The 18,422-nt window shown below is 65.4% G+C and overlaps 2 protein-coding genes across 3 annotated transcripts; one reads left to right on the top strand and one right to left on the bottom strand.

Annotated features, from left to right (window-relative positions):
- Positions 1-42: 42 nt before the first annotated feature.
- On the bottom strand, positions 43-12,986 carry PAN2 (poly(A) specific ribonuclease subunit PAN2). 2 transcript variants are annotated; one of them, XM_068997724.1, is made up of 26 exons: positions 12,919-12,986; positions 11,893-12,169; positions 10,928-11,097; positions 10,724-10,844; positions 10,560-10,637; positions 10,210-10,477; positions 8,824-9,166; positions 8,259-8,355; positions 7,649-7,768; positions 7,437-7,556; positions 7,209-7,337; positions 6,620-6,819; positions 6,113-6,255; positions 5,746-5,852; positions 5,327-5,425; positions 4,835-4,911; positions 4,191-4,332; positions 3,871-4,008; positions 3,209-3,268; positions 3,032-3,122; positions 2,795-2,952; positions 2,554-2,697; positions 1,556-1,735; positions 1,347-1,440; positions 1,040-1,237; positions 43-276 (listed from the first exon to the last, which is right to left on the bottom strand). In XM_068997724.1, exons 2-26 carry the CDS (start codon positions 12,154-12,156, stop codon positions 242-244), a joined length of 3,576 nt encoding a protein of 1,191 aa, XP_068853825.1. In that variant the 5' UTR covers positions 12,157-12,169; positions 12,919-12,986; the 3' UTR covers positions 43-241. The 2 variants fall into 2 exon arrangements, with proteins under 2 accessions (XP_068853825.1, XP_068853826.1); XM_068997725.1 differs by having other exon boundaries at positions 6,113-6,252.
- A 2,493-nt stretch (positions 12,987-15,479) lies between these two features.
- On the top strand, positions 15,480-18,349 carry IL23A (interleukin 23 subunit alpha). Its single transcript, XM_068997481.1, has 4 exons — positions 15,480-15,680; positions 15,825-15,923; positions 17,231-17,356; positions 18,209-18,349. Exons 1-4 carry the CDS (start codon positions 15,480-15,482, stop codon positions 18,347-18,349), a joined length of 567 nt encoding a protein of 188 aa, XP_068853582.1.
- Positions 18,350-18,422: the final 73 nt, after the last annotated feature.

Below are 18,422 nucleotides of genomic sequence, written 5' to 3'. Positions count from 1 at the left end.
GTCCCGGTCCCGCCCCCCGGAGCCAAGGAGGACACGGCCGCACGGGGGTCCGAGGCTGTTTTATGAAGGCGCCCGGGCCGGCGGGCGAGCGGGGTGGGGAGGGCAGCGCTTCCCGGTACCGGCAGGGAAAGGGAGCCCCGGGACGGGGGTCGGGCGGGTCGGGAACAGCCCCGGCCCCGCTGCTGGTTCCAGTTCCACGCGTGTCCACCTCTGCCGGGGCTGCTCCTCGCGGCGGCTCCGGTCACAGGGCCAGCACGGGGGGGAACACGGCCCCGTCTGCGGGGACACAGCGGGGTGAGAGGGGACATGGAGGGGTGAGAGGGGACACGGGGAGGGAGAGGGGACACGGGGAGGGAGAGGGGACACGGGGAGGGGTGAGAGGGGACACGGAGGGGTGAGAGGGGACACGGGGAGGGGAGAGGGGACACGGGGAGGGAGAGGGGACACGGGGAGGGGAGAAGGGACACGGGGAGGGAGAGGGGACACGGAGGGGTGAGAGGGGACACGGGGAGGGGACACGGGGAGGGGAGAGGGGACACGGAGGGGTGAGAGGGGACACGGGGAGGGAGAGGGGACACGGGGAGGGGAGAGGGGACACGGGGAGGGGTGAGAGGGGACATGGGGAGGGAGAGGGGACACAGCAGGGGTAGAGGGGACACGGGGAGGGGAGAGGGAACACGGAGGGGTGAGAGGGGACACGGGGAGGGGAGAGGGGACACGGAGGGGTGAGAGGGGACACGGAGGGAAGGAGAGAGGAGACACGGGGAGGGGACACGGGGAGGGAGAGGGGACACAGCAGGGGAGAGGGGACACAGTGGGGGGAGAGGGGACACGGGGAGGGGACACAGGCAGGGAGAGGGGACACAGGGAGGGGAGGGGACACAGTGGGGGGAGAGGGGTTAGGGGACACAGGGAGGGGAGAGGGGACACGGGGAGGGGAGAGGGAGCACAGGGAGGGGAGAGGGGACACGGGGAGGGGGAAGAGGAGACACGGGGAGGTGAGAGGGGACACGGGGAGGGGGTGGCGGTGCCATCTTACGCTTGGGGCTGCTCTGGCTGTCGGGCTCGGGCACCTTCCAGTCCAGCTTGCGGCCCTTCTCGTAGAGCCCCTTGAGCACCTTCCGGAACTCCTCGGGCTCCGAGCCCTGCGGGCTCAGCTCCAGGTACTTGCGGTAGAGCTGCAGCGCCGTCCGAGCATCCTCGATGCTGTCGTGGGTCTCCCCCTGGATCTTCAGGTCTGGGGGGACAACCCTCGCTCAGCGGGGGGACCCTCGGGGGGGGGGGGTGGGGAGGGGACTCTGCCCTGGCTCCCGCCCCTTCCCGGATCCAAGAGTTCGGCCACTGACCCAGGAAGTACCAGGCGAGGAAGCGCAGGGAGATCATCCTCTTCCTCGGGATGTGGAACAGGTACACGGTGTCGATCACCTGGTCCTTGGGCACCTGGGGAAGGGGAGAGGGTCCTGCTGCTGGGGGTGGGGGGCTGCAAACCTGACCTGAGCCCTCCCAGCCCCAGCCGGGACCCCCGTGCAGGCAGGGAGGGGGCTCGGGCTGTCACCATCAGGTTGATGACACGGAAGTCCTTCTGCAGCCCGTGGCCCACGAACTTGACGCCCACGTCGATGAGGAAACGCAGCTTCAGGTACGTGGATTTGAGGGTGGTCAGGTGCTTGGAGGAGATCTTGGCATCCAGGTCTCCTGGCTTGATCCCGGAGTACTGGGTCAGGTAATCCACTACCTGTGGAGACCGGGGCACCTGGAGGGGGCTGGAGAGGGGCACAGGGGCTCTCCCCCATCCCCAGTTCCCCTGCCAGCACCCCGGGGAGGGGGCTGGTGTTGCAGGACAACAGCCCCAGGTAAGCGTGGAGCACCCAGGTGTCCAGGTGAGGACATGGGAGTCCAGGTGAGGTCACCAAAGGGGACACAGGAGTCCCTGGGGAGCACCCAGGTGTCCAGGTGAGGTCACCAAGGAGAACACAGGAGTCCGGGTAAGGCCACCAGGTGTCCATGGGGAGCACCCAGGTGTCCAAGTGAGGACATGGGAGTCCAGGTGAGGTCACCAAAGGGGACACAGGAGTCCCTGGGGAGCACCCAGGTGTCCAGGTGAGGACATGGGAGTCCAGGTGAGGTCACCAAAGGGGACACAGGAGTCCCTGGGGAGCACCCAGGTGTCCAGGTGAGGTCACCAAGGAGAACACAGGAGTCCAGGTAAGGCCACCAGGTGTCCATAGGGTGCACCCAGCTGTCCATGGGGAGCACCCAGGTGTCCAGGTGAGGACATGGGAGTCCAGGTGAGGTCACCACAGAGGACACAGGAGTCCCTGGGGAGCACCCAGGTGTCCAGGTGAGGTCACCATGGAGAACATGGGAGTCCAGGTAAGGTCACCAGGTGTCCATAGGGCGCACCCAGCTGTCCATGGGGAGTACCCAGGTGTCCAGGTAAGGTCACCATGTAGAACACAGGTGCCCAGGTGAGGTGACTGTCACCAGCAGAGCAGGTCCACGTCCTCCCTGGGGACCTGGGGAGCTGTGTGAGGCCAAGTGGGCACCCCATACCTGCTCCTGGGTGGAGATGTAGTCATCGATGAAGGGCACGCCCTCGTTGGGGCCCTGCCCACGCACGCAGGTGATCCGGGCCACCGACATCTGGCTGGGCTTGATGGTGGACTTGGTGCCATCACTGCGCAGCTCGGCCTCTTCCTGCCACCAGGGACGGGACACGTGGTGACCAACAACCCCGGAGGGGCTGTCCCCACGCCCTGTGCCCCCCGTCCCCTGCCCCAGGGCCCCCCCTCACCTCGTTCAGCGTGACGAACTCCGCGTCCAACCCCACCAGGTCTCCCGCCTGGGGCATCTCGCTCAGCATGAGGGGGATGAAGGTGGCGTGGCACTTGCGCTGCTTACGGGCCAGCGAGGCCTCGGCCAGCAGGACGCTGGCCTCGATGGGGTTCTTGACTGTGCAGGGAAAGGGGAAGGAGCTCAGCGGTGCCCCGGCGGCGCCGGCCCCGCCGCCACTTCCACGCCAGGCACTCACTGACGAGGTTGTACTTGGCGTTGAGGTTCCTCCGGGCGTAGTAGAGGATGGCTGGCACCTTCCAGCTCATGTCGAACTGCACGGCCTCGCACTGCAGGGGAGGGGGGGGGGGGGACACAGTCAGGGGCAAACCTGGGTGGCTCCACGGGGTGGCCACGGTGTCGCCTCGGCGCTCACCTTGTCCACGGGCTCGATGAGGAAGTCGTTGAAGAGGTACCACTGCTGGTGTGTGACCCCCTGGGGGAAAAGGCACAGCCTTAGGGGCCCCCCCAGGCCAGAGCAGTGACTCCTCTGCCCAGTTACCAGCGAAAGGAGGGTGTGACGATGCCATGTGGGAACCCCCGCCCTTCCTGGGACACCGTGGGGAAATCCCTGCTGCCCTGGGTGGTGACAAGAGGACGTGAAAGGATTGGGCTGGACGGGCTTCGGGCTCTGCCCAGCTCCCGACCAAAACTCCAGGGAGATGCAAGAGATAAGAGCCAGGGATGGAGCTTTGACACACTCTGGGAATTCCTGGCTTGGGCATCTCCAGCAGACAACAGGACTGCCCAGACCAGCCCTTTCCTCGGGAAGGGAGATGACGTCCCTGCCCTTACCTGGAAGTACAAGGACAAGCTGGCACCGTGCCCGTGGCCAGGAGGAACCAGCCTGAGTGGGTGTGGGAAGAGGGTTTCTTCAGCCCTTCCCTCCCCGTGAGGGGCCCCAGCAGCTCTTGGCTGTTCGGGACTGCCTGGCACGTTCAGCCAAACACTCAAGACTCCACCGAGAGCCCCGGCAACGATGGATCCCCCCCTCGGGAAGGCTCCCGGGAGCCGGTGGGGGTCCTGCAAGGGTCTCACCTCCTTCCGCTGGTGGTAGGTCTCTCCCACCTTGATGTGCCCCACCAGGCTGCCCCCGGTGCGGGAATCCAGGATGTGGACAACGGTGGCCATCAGGTCGTAGATGTACACGGACTCGGGGTCGTCCGTCGGGCTCAGCTGCGGGAGGAACCGGGAATATCTGAGCCCCCAAACCACCAGCCCTGACATTTCCATGCCCCCCCTGAGTGATCTCCAAGAGATCCTCGTCACCTCTCAGCAGAAAGTGGTTCTGAGGCAGCTCTGCTCCCACAGCCCCACGTGCTCCTCTCACTTCACCCACGGTGATTCTGTCCCTTTACCTCATCGGTCTCGCTCCAGTTGCTCACGTCGAGCTCTTTGCTCTTGGTCAACCTCATCTTGATGGCGTGAGGGATCCAAATGTTCTTCAGTTCCTCCACGGAAGGATACAAATGCCCCGTGTCAGGGTTCCCCAGATCCTTCCTGCACCCAGGGGAATCGTGGAAAGCTGAGTTGGAGGGAGATGTCACCCAGGCCAGGACTCCTCAGCTCGTTCCTAAAATTTCTGTGGGAAGCTGGAGCTGCCTGCAGCAGCACCCTGGGAGAGGTGCTCAGCCAACGTGGTTTGGGGGCTTTTGTCAGGCAGAAAAGGGGCACGAGGTGGGTGACCAAGGGGATGTGGTGCAGCCTCAGACAGGCAGGGTATCAAATGAACGTAATTAGCTGAGAAACGACCCAGAGAATCACCCAGGAGGTGTCACTGCTCAGAGCCAGCACCCCAGGAACAGAATCCCAGAATCCTTGAGGTTGGAAAAGCTTTCCAAGAACACCAAGGCCAAGCTCTGGCCAATCCCCACCTTGTCACCCAGCCCAGAGTGCCACGTCCAGTCATTCCTTGGACACCTCCAGGGATGCTGACTCCACCACCTCCCTGACCAGGTCCAAACCCTTTCCATGAAGAAATTCCTCCTGAAGGGTCACCTACCACTCTCCAAGAGAGATCTCCTTTCCCTTGGTGATGTCAAAGCCTCCTCTCTTCATCATGGCTTTCTGAAAGGAATACTGGCAACGAAACACAGGCAAGCGTCAGCACACGGTGACAGGCCGGCTCTGGGGACATGTGGGTGACAGCCAGGCCAGGAGCAGGGAAAAGACAGGGATATTAAAGTTGGTGACGGGGAAAAAGCAAGGGAAACCCAAGGTCCCGCACTGCCGTGGTCCCGGGGGAGTTGGGGGAGAGACAGAGTGACTCCTGCGGTCCCTTCAGCTCTGCCACGCCACGAGATCTCGTCTTTTCCGACTCCAAAGGCACGGCCCGTGCCACGGGCACGAGCGGATGGCACCGGGTCCTCTGCCAGCACGGCTCAGGTGGAGGGAGAGAGGCCAGAGACAGCGAGAGCAGAGTGAAAACCTCGGCGGGGCCGGGCACCGCAACCCCCGCGTGCCGGGAGAACCGGCCCCGGAGTGTCTCCCCCACCTCAGCCTGTGTCTTCCAGAAATCTGCCTCCTTGGAGCTGTTCACCTCACAGTTAATGACCAGCACGTCCGGCAGGCAGCGGATGTTCCGGGTCTGCACCTGCGGGGAGAGGGGGATGTGGAAATGGGAGCCCTGAGGAGGCTCCGAGCGGGATTTGGGACATCCTCCCCTCCCCGGCGGCACTTCCAGGACAACAGAGCTCCAGCAGCTCCCAGGGGGGGAGGTTTTCTCCCTGCTGAATCCTTGCCCCTCTGAGAGGAATTCACAGAGCCCAGGAAATACCCCAGGGCTGCCAGCTGGGCCAGGAACCGAATCTCTGGCATCCGCTCAGGAGGTTCCCCGGTGACTAATGGAGAAACTGCCCCCCTCACGCCCCTGGCCCGCAGCCCCTCGTGCCTGTCCCCCCCTCCCAGGCTCACCGTGGGCTGGTATTTCTCACAGTTCTCACACCAGGCTTGCGTGTTCTGCTCCAAGCAGATGCTGCGCTTCAAAATTTGGGCAAACTCGTAATCCTTGGCTGGTTTTTCTGCAGGGAGAAAGGAGAATAACGTCACCTCCCCGACACACAAACCTTGACCAGCTGAGCTCAGCCAAACCTCTGGGGTTTTCCTCGCAACCACCAGCCAGAAGGTCAAGCCCCAAATGTGTCTTTCCGTAGCCAAAAGCTCGGCGGGTTGGAAACCCACCCCTGGAGCTGAGGCAGCTCCTGGCTGCAGGTGTGTTCCAGCTGGGAAAATCATGGATAACAAACCCCACCCAGCTGAGGGTGCTGGGCCCTGCCCTTACCGGTGCTGTCGGGGTAGGAGAGGGTGAAGAGCAGCGTGGAGGACACACGGACGGTCTCCTTCCCGCAGCGGCACATGCTGCAGTTCTCCATCTCACAGCTGAACAGCTGCCCGATGACAGAGTCCCCCGAGGAGCCAAAGCTGCTGCAAAACCAGCACTGGGATCAGCAGAATCCCACAGATCCCTAAGCTGGGGACCCACAGCTCGGGCCTGCTCCCAAATTCCAGCAGATTTCGGGGAATCAGCCATCTGAGCAGTCCCCAGAGCCCCTCTGGAAGCTCAGCTGGCGTCCTCTGTAAAGCCTCGACCCTCCCAAAAAGGTTTTAGGGGGGAGGAGGCTCAGCACAGGGTTCAAACCCGGGGGAAGCTGCAGCTCCGGGTGTTCCCATGGATCCCTCAGGGCATGAGGGGCAAGAAAGCTTCCCGAGGGATGGGTGGGCTCTCTGGGAAGCAGCCCCTCTCCCCAGCTGGGTCATTCCCAGTCCTGTCCCCACACCAGGGCCTCACCTGCTGCCAGCCCCCCGGTAGGCCTGGGGTCCCTCCTGCTCCTGGGTTTCCTGGTGCAGCTGAGTGAGGATGAAACGGTTCCAGCTCTGAATGAGCCTCCCCAGGTTCACCTTCCCCGTGGCTTCGTCCGAGTCCGCCAGGATCAGCCCCAGCGCCGAAGCCTCCGGGATCGTGCGGAAAGCCCGCAAGAAGTTGCTTCCCTGGGGATGGGGCAAGAGCAACACCGAGGTCAAGTGACTGGAGTTTCCACGCTGAGTGCCCAGCACCACTCCCGTTCCTCTGCTGCCATCCCCGTGACCCTCCCCTGCACCCAGGGGAATCGTGGAGGGAGATGTCACCCAGGCCAGGACTCCTCAGCTCGTTCCTAAAATTTCTGTGGGAAGCTGGAGCTGCCTGCAGCAGCACCCTGGGAGAGGTGCTCAGCCAACGTGGTTTGGGGGCTTTTGTCAGGCAGAAAAGGGGCACGAGGTGGGTGACCAAGGGGACGTGGTACAGCCTTAGACAGGCAGGGTATCAAATGAACGTAATTAGCTGAGAAATGACCCAGAGAATCACCCAGGAGGTGTGGGCAGCCCAGGCCAGCACGGACCTGGCAGGGGTCTCCTCGGGACAGGTCCAGCATGTGGAAGAGCAAGCCCAGCTCGCAGCCCAGGCAGAATTCCTTCTGGCACAGGTGGTTCTGGACCAGGCAGCGGACTGGCTCCAGGAAATACAGCACCTGGCAGAGATCCAGGAAATACAGCACCTGGCAGCAGTCAGGGGGGTTCTGGGGGGGGCCACGGGGGTTCTGGGGGGGTGGGAGCGGGGCAGCTCCCACCTGGATCATGCAGTTGCAGTAGGCGTTGGGAATGTGGGGCTCCAGCCCCGCGAACAGCGTCTTGTTGTAATGCTTGAAGTCAAAATCCTCCAGCCCCAGCTTGGAGTATTTGATGGTGACCTGAGCAGAGACATGACAGGTTAAACAAACACCTCCCCACGCCACGGGACCCCCGGTGCTCCCCACGCAGAGCAGCCCCCCGAGGCCACCACCTTCCTGTACTTCTTGGCCACCCTGTAGAGGTGTGGCTCCTCCTCACGCCCGATGGGGGACTCGGGGACTTGGCTGAAGTTGTCAAACTCATTGTCCATCTCCTTTAACCGATAAGGAATCTGCGAGCAGGGAGAGAGGAGGGATGAGCAGCTGAACCCTGAGGTGGGGAGAAGCCGCACGTAGCGAAACGAGCGACTCCCGGGCTTTCCTGCCTCCTTGAATGAGCAAAGGGATCCACCAGAAGGGAGAGGGGCCCTCCCTGGAGCTGCACGAGGCCTCCACACCTTCCTGCTCACAGGGATTTGTCACTGTGGGAAACCACAGGGCAGTGTTTTCCCAAGGGCGAGGGACGTGCCATGAACTTCCCAACTGGACAGCTCAGACCTTCCCTGCCCAGAGCCACGGAGGGATGGAAGTGGGAAAACTCCATCCCTTTCCCTGCTCAAGAGAAGCTGCCACTTCTAAACTACACCTGCAACATCCCATGGGAATTCCACCTCTTGTCCCAGTCCCTGAAAACCTCGGGGATCGCTCAGCACGCAGAGAGCTCTGCCCCTTCCTGGGCTGTAGAGCTCTACCCTCCCAAAATCCCCTCCTGGGAGCGGGTACCTGGTTACGGAGCTTGGTCCTGGGGTTTGGGGCGTAGCCGATGAACCCCACTTTCTTCATGGTGCGCAGAATCTCGGGATCAACTGGGGGGGCTCGCCTGGAAACACCCCTCGAGTCAGAGCAGCATCTCTCACCCACCCAAGGACCCACCGGGTGTGCTCAGGGACCCACCCTGAGGGTGGTCCTGAGGGTTCCCCCCCTCCTCAGCCCTTCCCCAGGTTCAATTTTGTCTTGGTTTGAGACAAGTTTAGAAAGGACAAGTTTGGTTTTCTATCCCAACAAGGGACGTGCCAGGGCAGCAGCGCTGAGCACGGGGGTGTTGAGGGGCAGGGAAGAGGGAAAAGGAGATTCCACACAGGCAGAGCAGAGCCAGGATCCCACCGGCACCTCCCCACCAGCAAGAGGGAGATGGGACCATACCCCACCATCCTCACACCTGCCCGGTCACTGCGGGCAACTCATCTGGCATCTCCCAGGGCAGGCGAGCAGGAAGGAGCAGACTCTACCAGAGGCAGCTTTCCCGTGCTTTTCCCACGTTATTTTCCCGGGAGAGGCCGGGAATTACCGCGGCGCCGGGGCGGAGTTGGCGGCGGGCCAGTCGGAGAGCAGCGCGTCGCTGGTCAGCGGCACCGGGATGAGCGACAGCGGCACCAGGTCCTGGTTCCAGTCCAGGTGCGGCAGCGTGTCCACCATGCAGGGCAGGGCGAAGTCGGTCTCCCGGGAATAGGCGTTGAACGTCACCTCCGGGGAGTCGGCCCAGAGGTGGACGCAGCCCTCGGAGTCGCCGAAGGCCAGGGCCTGCTTGCTGGCCGACACGTCGAAGGTCATGATGAGCGGCCCCACGGTGTTCACGTGGAAGATGTCGGCGGGGTTGGCCAGCCCGGTGGGCTCACAGAACTGGCACTGGCCTGGAAGGAGGGAAAAGTGGGATCATGCGGCGCTGGGAGTGTGGCACGTGGTGACATGCGGGCCTCACGCCACTGGAAGCGGCTGGGCTCGGACAAGCACCATGGGATATCCTGAGCGGGAAGGGACCCACAAGGATCAAAGTCCAGCTGCTGTCCTTGCATGAGACAACCCCAAAACCTCCCCATTCCCCAAATCCCAACAGCTGAGAGCGTTGTCCAAACACTCCCTGACTTCCAGAATCATGGGATATCCTGAGCGGGAAGGGACCCACAAGGATCAAAGTCCAGCTGCTGTCCTTGCATGAGGCAACCCCAAAACCTCCCCATTCCCCAAATCCCAACAGCTGAGAGCGTTGTCCAAACACTCCCTGACTTCCAGAATCATGGGATATCCTGAGCGGGAAGGGACCCACAAGGATCAAAGTCCAGCTGCTGTCCTTGCATGAGACAACCCCAAAACCTCCCCATTCCCCAAATCCCAACAGCTGAGAGCGTTGTCCAAACACTCCCTGACTTCCAGAATCATGGGATATCCTGAGCGGGAAGGGACTCACAAGGATCATCAAGTCCAGCTCCTGGCCCTGCACAGGACAACCCCGAAAGTTCCTCAAATCCCCAACACCTGAGAGCACTGAGGACTAGAGAGCATTGTCCGAGTGCTCCCTGGTCTTTGGAATCACAGAATATCCTGAGCTGGAAGGGACCCACAAGGATCAAAGTCCAAGTCCTGTCCTTGCACAGACACTCCAAAATCCCACCCAGTCCCTGGCAGCGCTGTCCAAACCCTTCTGGAGCTCTGGCAGCCTCAGGGCCATACCCAATCCTTGGGGAGCCTGTTTAATGCCCAACCACCCTCTGGAAGAAGAACCTTTGCCCAAAATCCAGCCTAAACCCCTTCTGGCACAGCTCCAACCGGGTCCTGTCACTGTGAGGAACTCGTGAGGTCTCCACTGCTCCATCCTGAATCCCCCAGGATTCAACCCTGAACTTGGGGACACCAAGGGACCGTCCCCACACCGTGACGGAGCCAGAGCTGCCCGCACCTGTCTGCGAGATGATGGCCAGGCGGGAAGTGTAGGTGGGGATGAAGCGGAGGAAGAAGGGGTCGATGTGGACCTGCAGGGGGGTGGTGGCCCTCATCATGCGCAGGTCGTAGACCTTGAGGAAGCGGTCGCAGGCCAGGCCGTTCATGCGGCTGGAGAAGCCGCAGGTCACCAGCAGGTTCCCGTGCACGTCGAAGTCGGACAAGCTCCCGGAGTAGGCGTCGAACTCGTGCTCCACCACGAAGGTGCGCAGGTCACGCAGGGACACCTGGGACGGGACGTCCTGGAGTGTCCAGGAGCTCTGGGAAAAGCCCCCAATTCCAGCATCTCCCTCCCGGCACGGGCGTTACCTTGCCCGAGGTGTGCCCGCAGAAGAAGAAGCGGTTGGATTGCCTCATGATGGTGATGCCGGGCACCTCCACGGTGTACTGGGAAGGAGGCGGGGAAGAGCGGGGATGAGCAGGGATGGAACCCAGAGCAAAGCTGCAGGGAGCAGCCCCCGGCCCGGCCGCACCTTCTGCGTCTCCTGGACGGTGTTGAGGTCGATCTCGAGGACGTGGTTCTGCAGCCCGGCCACGAGCAGGGTGTTGTTGTCCGTCAGCAGCAGGCTGTGCATGTCCTCGGATTCATCCATGCTGGGGACAGGCGGGGCACCCTCAGGCTCCTGCCTGGCTCGGGGAGGGAGCAGGGAAGGGATGGAGGGGCCAGAACCACTCACAGGTAGTCGAAAATGATGAGGCCGCCGCGGGACATGTACTTGAGGTTGGTTTTGGTGAGGAACAGGACGCCGTTCTCCAGGCTCTGGATCTGGCGGATGTCATCGCTGCTGTTCACCTGGAAGGAGGAGTAGCGCTCCAGCGTCGGCCCGAAGAAGGAGGTGGCGTGGCCCTAAAAGCACAGGGGACAGGGATGTCACAACCCCGTGTCCCAGTGGGTGTGACACGGCCGAGCGTGGCTTTGTCCTCTGCCAGCTCCCGGCTTTTCCAGGTTATGGGGGGGCATTCCCGGCCCTCCCGGGTGCCCCAAACCAGGGAAGGCAGCTCAGACCTTTCCCTGGATGCAGACACCAGTAAAAAAATCCCAACACAACCCCACAGCGGTGATAGGGGAAGCAGTGAGGGGTCCGTGCTCCGAGAGTTTACGTGGACAGATAAAGAGGGAAAGGTTTTAAATCAAAAGAGGGGACTTAGGTGGGATATTGGGATGAAATTCCTCCCTGGGAGGGCAGTGAGGCGCTGGAATGGATTTCCCAGAGAAGCTGTGGCTGCCCCATCCCTGGAAGTGTCCAAGGCCTTGGAGCAGCCTGGGACTGTGGGAGCAGGGGGGTGGGACGGGACAAGCGTGTGTCAGCCTGGAGAAGGGAAGACTCCAGGAAGACCTTGGGAGTCCCTTCCAGCGGCTAAAGGGGCTCCAGGAGAGCTGGAGAGGAACCTGGGACACGGGCAAGGAGCGATGACACAAGGGGGAATGGCTTTAGAGCAGGCTTAGGCGGGATCTTGGGAAGAAATTCCTCCCTGTGAGGGTGGTGAGGCCCTGGAACGCACTCCCCAGAGGACACCCAAGGCCAGCTTGGATGGAGCAAGCGAGAGGCGGATGCACCCAGCCGAGCTTCACTCTCCCTCCCAACCCCAGCCCATTCCACGATCCCATCGCATCCCGCTCCTGCAGGCATCCCACACGTACCCCGTGGTTCCCAACCCACAGCATCTCCTCGTGCAGGTCGAAGTGGGACACGGAGACGGGCACGCCGACCTCGGAGACGGCCGTGTGCAGCTCGCTGTACATGCCCTCCATCAGGTGCACCGACTCCGGCACCGCCATCCCCTCCAGGGACACTCCCTCGGGATCCAACTCCACCAGGCTGGGGTTCAGGTGCGCGTCCAGGACGGGGTCCAGCAGGGGAGGCGCGTACTCGGCCAGGGAGGGGTTGAGCCCTTCGAAATTCATGGTGAATCCCGGCCTTTGGGGCGGAAAAGGAACTGAGGCGGCCGCCTGGGAACACCCGGACTTCTTGGAATCGGTGACTTTGCGGGGATGGGAATGGCAGCTGGAATCTCCGGGGTGGGGGGAGGGGGGTGAAGTGCAAGGCTTGGGGACGTAAAGTCCCTTCCCTGGGGGGTGCTCAGAGCCCCGGCACGGCCGGGGGAAGGGGCCTGAGGTGGTCCCGGGGCACCGGGCAGGGGTCCCAGGGCACCGGGCAGCGTCTGGGGGAACTGGGAAGTAGCCCAAGGGTGCCAGGCAGCCTCCCGGGGATAGCGGGCAGTGGTCCCAGAGCACTGAGCAAGCTCCAGAGGAAGCGGGCAGTGGCCCAAGGCACCGGGCAATGGTCCCTGGGCATCGGGCAATGGTCCCTGGGCACCGGGCAGTGTCCCAAGGGACCGGGCAGTGATCCCAGAGCACCGGGCAGACTCCGGAGAACCAGGCAGTGATCCCATGGCACCGGGCAGCCTCCCGAGGAGCCAAACCGGGCCGCCTGGGGAGCTCGGGGCCCCGCCCGGGCCCCGCCCCGCCCCACCCCCGGGGCTCCGGGCCAGCTCCGCACCCGCCGCCTTTATCTCCGCGGGCCGACACCGAACGCGCCGGCGGGATCGGCGGGATCGGCGGCCGCACTCCCGGGCGGGTCCGGGCGGGACACGGGAGGCCCGGCCCGAGCGGCCGCTGCCACCGAGCCCGGGGCCACCACCCACAACCCGCCGCGCGCGCCGTTACCGAGCCGCCGCGGGCACAGCCGCGCCGGGGCCGCGCTCCCGGGCTCGTCCCGCTGCGTCGCCGCGGCCGGGCCGGGGCCGAGGCCGCTCCCGCCGTCGCTACGGCAACCGAGCCCCCTGCCCGGTAAACCGGGCCCGCCCCGGGCCGCCGACCAATGGCAGCGCCGAGCGCCGGCCGCCGACCAATCAGCGCCCGAGAGGGGCGGGACTAAGCGGCGCGGCGGAACGGGGCGGCGCACGGGCCAAAAAGGCTGAACTCGGCTGCTTCGCGGCGGGGGAGCCCCGGGGGAAGCCCCGGGACTCCCGGGCACCTCTGAGACCCCCGGGCACCTCTGAGACCTCCGGGCACGTCTGAGACCCCCGGGCGCTGCCGGTCCGTGCGGCGTCTGCGGCCTGTGGGCTCCCACGGGTGTCACAGAGCAGCCCGCGGCATCCCACAGTGCCCGCGGGTGTCGCGCAGCGTCCTCTGGCACCCCGCGGGATCCCGAAGTGTCCCCAAATGTCCCACGCCGTCCCTCGGCGTTCCACAGCGTGCAGCGGGGTCCCGCAATGTTCCCTGGGGTCCCCCGGTGCCCCGGTCCCGCAATGTCCCCGCCGGTGCGTCCCCTGGCACCCCACGGGGTCCCAAAGTGTCCCCAGATGCCCCTCAGTGCCCCTTGCTCTCCTCAGGGTCCCTCAGGGTCCCTCAGTGTCCCACGGGGTCCCAAAGTGTCCCCAGATGCCCCTCAGTGCCCCTTGCTCTCCTCAGGGTCCCTCAGTGTCCCACGGGGTCCCAAAGTGTCCCCAGATGTCCCTCAGTGTCCCACGCGGCCTCCTGGTACCCCACGGTGTCCGCTGGTGTCCCACAGGGTCCCACCATGTCCCACGGGGTCCCCTGGCACCCCACTGGGTTCCACCGCATCCCAAATGTCCCACAGCGTCCCTTGCACTCCCCTGGCACCCCACAATGTCCTCCAGTGTCCCACGGCGTCCCTCAGTGCCCCACGGTGCCCCACACTGTCCCACGGGGTCCCTCGGGGTCCCTCGGTGCCCCACGGTGCCCCACGGTGTCTCTCAGTGCCCCACGGAGTCCCTCAGTGCCCCACCGTGCCCCACAGGGTCCCTCAGTGCCCCACGGGGTCCCTCGGGGTCCCTCAGTGCCCCACGGTGCCCCACACTGTCCCACGGGGTCCCTCGGGGTCCCTCAGTGCCCCACGGTGCCCCACACTGTCCCACGGGGTTCCTCGGGGTCCCTCAGTGCCCCACGGTGTCTCTCAGTGCCCCACGGGGTTCCTCGGGGTCCCTCAGGGTCCCTCAGTGCCCCACGGTGCCCCACATCGTCCCGTGGGGTCCCTCAGTGTCCCTCAGTGTCCCTCAGTGTCTCACACTGCCCCACGGTGCCCCACGGGGTCCCTCGGGGTCCCTCAGTGCCCCACACTGCCCCACATTGCCCCACGGGGTCCCACACTGCCCCACGGGGTCCCACACTGTCCCATGGGGTCCCTCGGGGTCCCTCAGGGTCCCACACTGTCCCACGGGGTCCCACATTGTCCCACGGCGTCCCACGGTGCCCCACGAGGTCCCACACTGTCCCATGGGGTCCCTCGGGGTCCCTCGGGGTCCCTCAGGGTCCCACATTGTCCCACGGCGTCCCTTAGTGCCCCTCAGTGCCCCACGGTGCCCCACGGTGCCCCACACTGTCTCTCAGTGCCCCTCAGTGCCCCACGGTGCCCCACGGTGCCCCACACTCTGTCTCAGTGCCCCTCAGTGCCCCACGGTGCCCCACGGGGTCTCTCAGTACCCCACGGTGCCCCACGGGGTCTCTCAGTGCCCCTCAGTGCCCCACGGTGCCCCACGGGGTCCTCCAGCCCCCCCCCCCCCGGGCTCCCCCAGTGCCCGACCAGATCCCAAAGAGTCCCAAACGCCCCGCAGCGTCCCCGCCCCGCTCTCCCCCCGTCCCAGAGCCAGACGCAGACACGGCGCCGGTGCCCGCGGCGCGCCCGGTGCCCGGGGAAGGCCGGGGGCAGCCCCGGCGGGCGGAGCGGGAAGCGCCGGAGCCACCCCGTCGGGGCCGCCGAGATTGCGGCGTCGCGGGCAGCACGTCCCGGTGCCGGGGAGCGGCCGGATGATGTCCCGGGGGACACCGAGGGGACACCGAGGGGACGCGCGGAGAACACCGGATTGCTCACAGGGGCACACGGGAGGGGACACGCCGGGGATCCACCGAGCTGACACCGCCGCGGGCTCCCCGGTGCGCTCGCCGGGGCAGCCCAGGTGCAGCGAGGGGGGGGGGGTCCCGGTGCCGGTGCCGGTCCCTCCCATCCCGCTGGGCGCGGAGCCGCCAGGAACTGCCCCGGGTTTTCCTGCCCGTCCCATCCCGTCCCGTCCCGGTGCGCAGCGGGGCCGGGCGCGGCGAGGCGCAGCCCGGGGACCCCGGCCCGGTATCGGTTCTGCTTTCGAGGGGCGGCGGCGGCGGCGGCGATGATTTCGCAGGGGCGGGAGCCACCTGCCCGGGATTCCCCACCTGCCGCCTCCCCATAAGAGCCCGGTGGCGGCCCCGGTGCAGGCACAGACCGACCTTCGATGGCTCCGCTCCGCCGCCTCCTCCTCTGCCTCTGCCTCGCTCTGCTGCTGCCGCCTCCCGCGGCACCGGCACCGGCACCGGCACCGGCACCGGCACCGGCACCGGCACCGGGCCGCCGCCCCGACTGGGCCGCCTGCAGGATCCTCTCCCGGGATCTGTCGCGGCTGCTGGCGACCGTCAAAGAGCCGCACTCGGCGCTGGTGAGCGCGGGGGGCTCGGCCGGGGGCACCGGGAAGCACCGGGCCGGGTTCGGGGAATGGCGGCGGGGGTTGGACCGAGGGTACGGGGGTTCCCCGGGGGTGCCGGGACACGTGGGGACCCCCGCTGCCTCCCTGCTCCTCCAGGAGGGGATGCAGCTGATGGAGGAGGACCCCCAGAATTGGCCCCCCCGGATCCGCTGCAGCGATTCCTGTGACCCGCTCACGCTGGAGAGCAACAACACGGTACCGGCGGCTGCGGGGGGCGACCGGGGGGCGACCGGGGGGAAATGAGGGGCTCAGGGAGGCCCAGGGGTGCTGGGAGGGTTCGTTTGGGCACCCCAGGTGTGCTCGGGGATCACGGGGATGCTGAGGGTGCCTAGGGGTCCCAGGGATGTCTGGGGGTCCCAGGGATGCTGAGGGATTTTCCTAGGGTTCCCAAGGATGTTTGGGGGGTCCCAGGAATGCTCACGGATGTACCTGGTGGTCCCCAGGGGTGTCTGGAAGTCCCAGGGGATGCTGAGGGTGCCTGGTGGTCCCAGGGATGTACCTGGGGGGGGGTCCCCGAGATGTCCGGGCTTCCAGAGATGCTGAGGGATGCACCTGGAGGTCCCAAAGGGGTCCCAGGAGTGCTGTGGGATGTGCCTGGGGGTCCCAGATGCGCCCGGGGGGGTCCAAGGGATGCTCTGGGGTTCCAGGGGTGCCCAGGGGTCCCAAGGATGTTGTGGAATGTGCCTGGAATTCCCAGGGATGCTGAGGATGCACCTGGGGGTCCCAGAAGGGTCCCGGGGTTGTCTGGGGGTCCCGGGGGTGCTGGGGGGTGCCCCTGGGGGTCCCAGGGGTGCCTGGGGGGTTCCAGGGATGCTGAGGATGCACCTGGGGGTTCCTGAGGGGTCCCGGGAATATCTGGAGGTCCCAGAGGGGTCCCGGGGATGTCTGGGGGTCCTGGGGGTGCTGAGGATGCACCTGGGGGTCCCGGGGATGTCTGAGGGTCCCAGGGATGCTGGGGGATGCCCCTGGGGGTCGCCCCTGGGGGTCCCAGGGGTGCCTGGGGGTCCTGGGGGTGCTGAGGAGGCACCTGGGGGTCCCAGGGGTGCCTGGGGGTGCTAAGGAGGCACCTGGGGGTCCCGGGGATGTCTGAGGGTCCCAGGGATGCTGGGGAATGCCCCTGGGGGTCCCGGGGGTGCTGGGGGATGCACCTGGGGGTCCCGTGGATGTCTGGGGGTCCCAGGGGTGCCTGGGGGTCCCAGGGATGCTGAAGATGCACCTGGGGGTCCCGTGGATGTCTGGGGGTCCCGTGGCTGGTGCTCAAGGATGGACCTGGGGGTCCCAGAGGGGGTGCCTGGGTTGTCTGGGGGTCCCGGGGGTGCCGGGGGTCCCAGGGGAATCCCGTGGCTGGTGCTCAAGGATGCACCCGGGGGTCCCAGAGGGGGTCCCAGCCATGCCGAGGGATTCGCCTGCCCTTCCCAAGAGCACCCGGGGGGGTCGCAGGCTCCCGGGAGGCTCCCGGGAGGCTCCCGGCTCCCCGTGTGACCCCTCCCCGCTCCCGGCAGCGCTGCCTGCACCGGATCCGCCAGGCGCTCCAGCACTACCGGGACCTGCTGGGCTCCGACATCTTCCGGGAGCAGCCCCAGCCCCAGCTGGAGACCACCATGGAGCAGCTCCTGCGCCACGTCCAGGTCAGGGGGGGTGGCAGCCCGGAGGAGCAGCCCCCTTTTGGGGTGAATTTTGGAGGGGGGGGGGGGTCCCCAAACCCTTTGGGATGAAGTTTTGGGATTCCCAGCCCCTTTTTTAGGTCAATTTTGGGGCTGCCAAAGCCCTTTGGGGAGGATTTTGGGGGGTCTCAGACCTCTTTTAGGGGAATTTTGGGGGTCCTAAGACCTCCAGGAGGAAATTTTGGGGGTCTCCAAGCCCTTTTTGGGTGAATTTTGGGGGTCTCCAAACGCTTTGGGGTGAATTTCGGGGGGAGTCCCCGGATATTTGGGGTCAAGTTGGGGGGTCTCAGGACCCCTGGCTGGAGTTTTCGGGGAGGGGTCCCTGGATATTTGGGGTGAATTTTGGGGTTCCCAGGACCCCTGGATGGAATTTTCGGGGAGGGGTCCCTGGGTATTTGGGGTGAATTTTGGGGTTCCCAGGACCCCTGGATGGAATTTTGGGGGGGCGGGGGGGGGTCCCTGAATATTTCGGGTGGATTTGGGGGTGGTCTCTGGATATTTGGGCTGCATTTGGGACGGTCCCCAAACGCTTTGGGGGTGAATTGGGGGGGGGCGGTTCCTGGATATTTGGGGTGAATTCCAGTGGAACCCATCCCCGGATCCCAAGCCCCTTTTTGGGGTGAATTTTTTACGATCCCCACCCCCTTTTTCCGCTCAACTTCGCTGCTCCCCGAGCCCCCTTTTAGCGGTGACTTTTGAGGCTCCCCGAACCCCCTTCTTTTATTTTTATTTTTGGGAAGGGCGGGGTGGGATTTTTCCCAAGACACCGCCACCCCTCTGTGTCCCCACCCCTCTGACCGCTCTGTCCCCCCACAGGAGGGTCCCGGCCGCCCCCCCCGGCCCCCCTCGGCCCCCACCACGGTCTGGGCTCGCCCGTTCCAGCGGCACCTGGCCCTGAAGCGGCTCCGCTCCTTCGCCGCCGTCATCGGCCGCGTCTTCAACCACAGCGCCCGCTGAGCCCCCCACCCACCCCCAGGACCACCCCCCGCTATTTATTCCCCCTCTCCCGGACCCCCGACCCCCCCCCCCC

The sequence above is a fragment of the Aphelocoma coerulescens genome, chromosome 29 (genome assembly GCF_041296385.1).
Source record: "Aphelocoma coerulescens isolate FSJ_1873_10779 chromosome 29, UR_Acoe_1.0, whole genome shotgun sequence".
In the NCBI taxonomy this organism is placed as follows: domain Eukaryota; kingdom Metazoa; phylum Chordata; class Aves; order Passeriformes; family Corvidae; genus Aphelocoma; species Aphelocoma coerulescens.
Note: the sequence above shows the minus strand (reverse complement) of the source record. Positions and strands in the feature narration are given on the sequence as shown.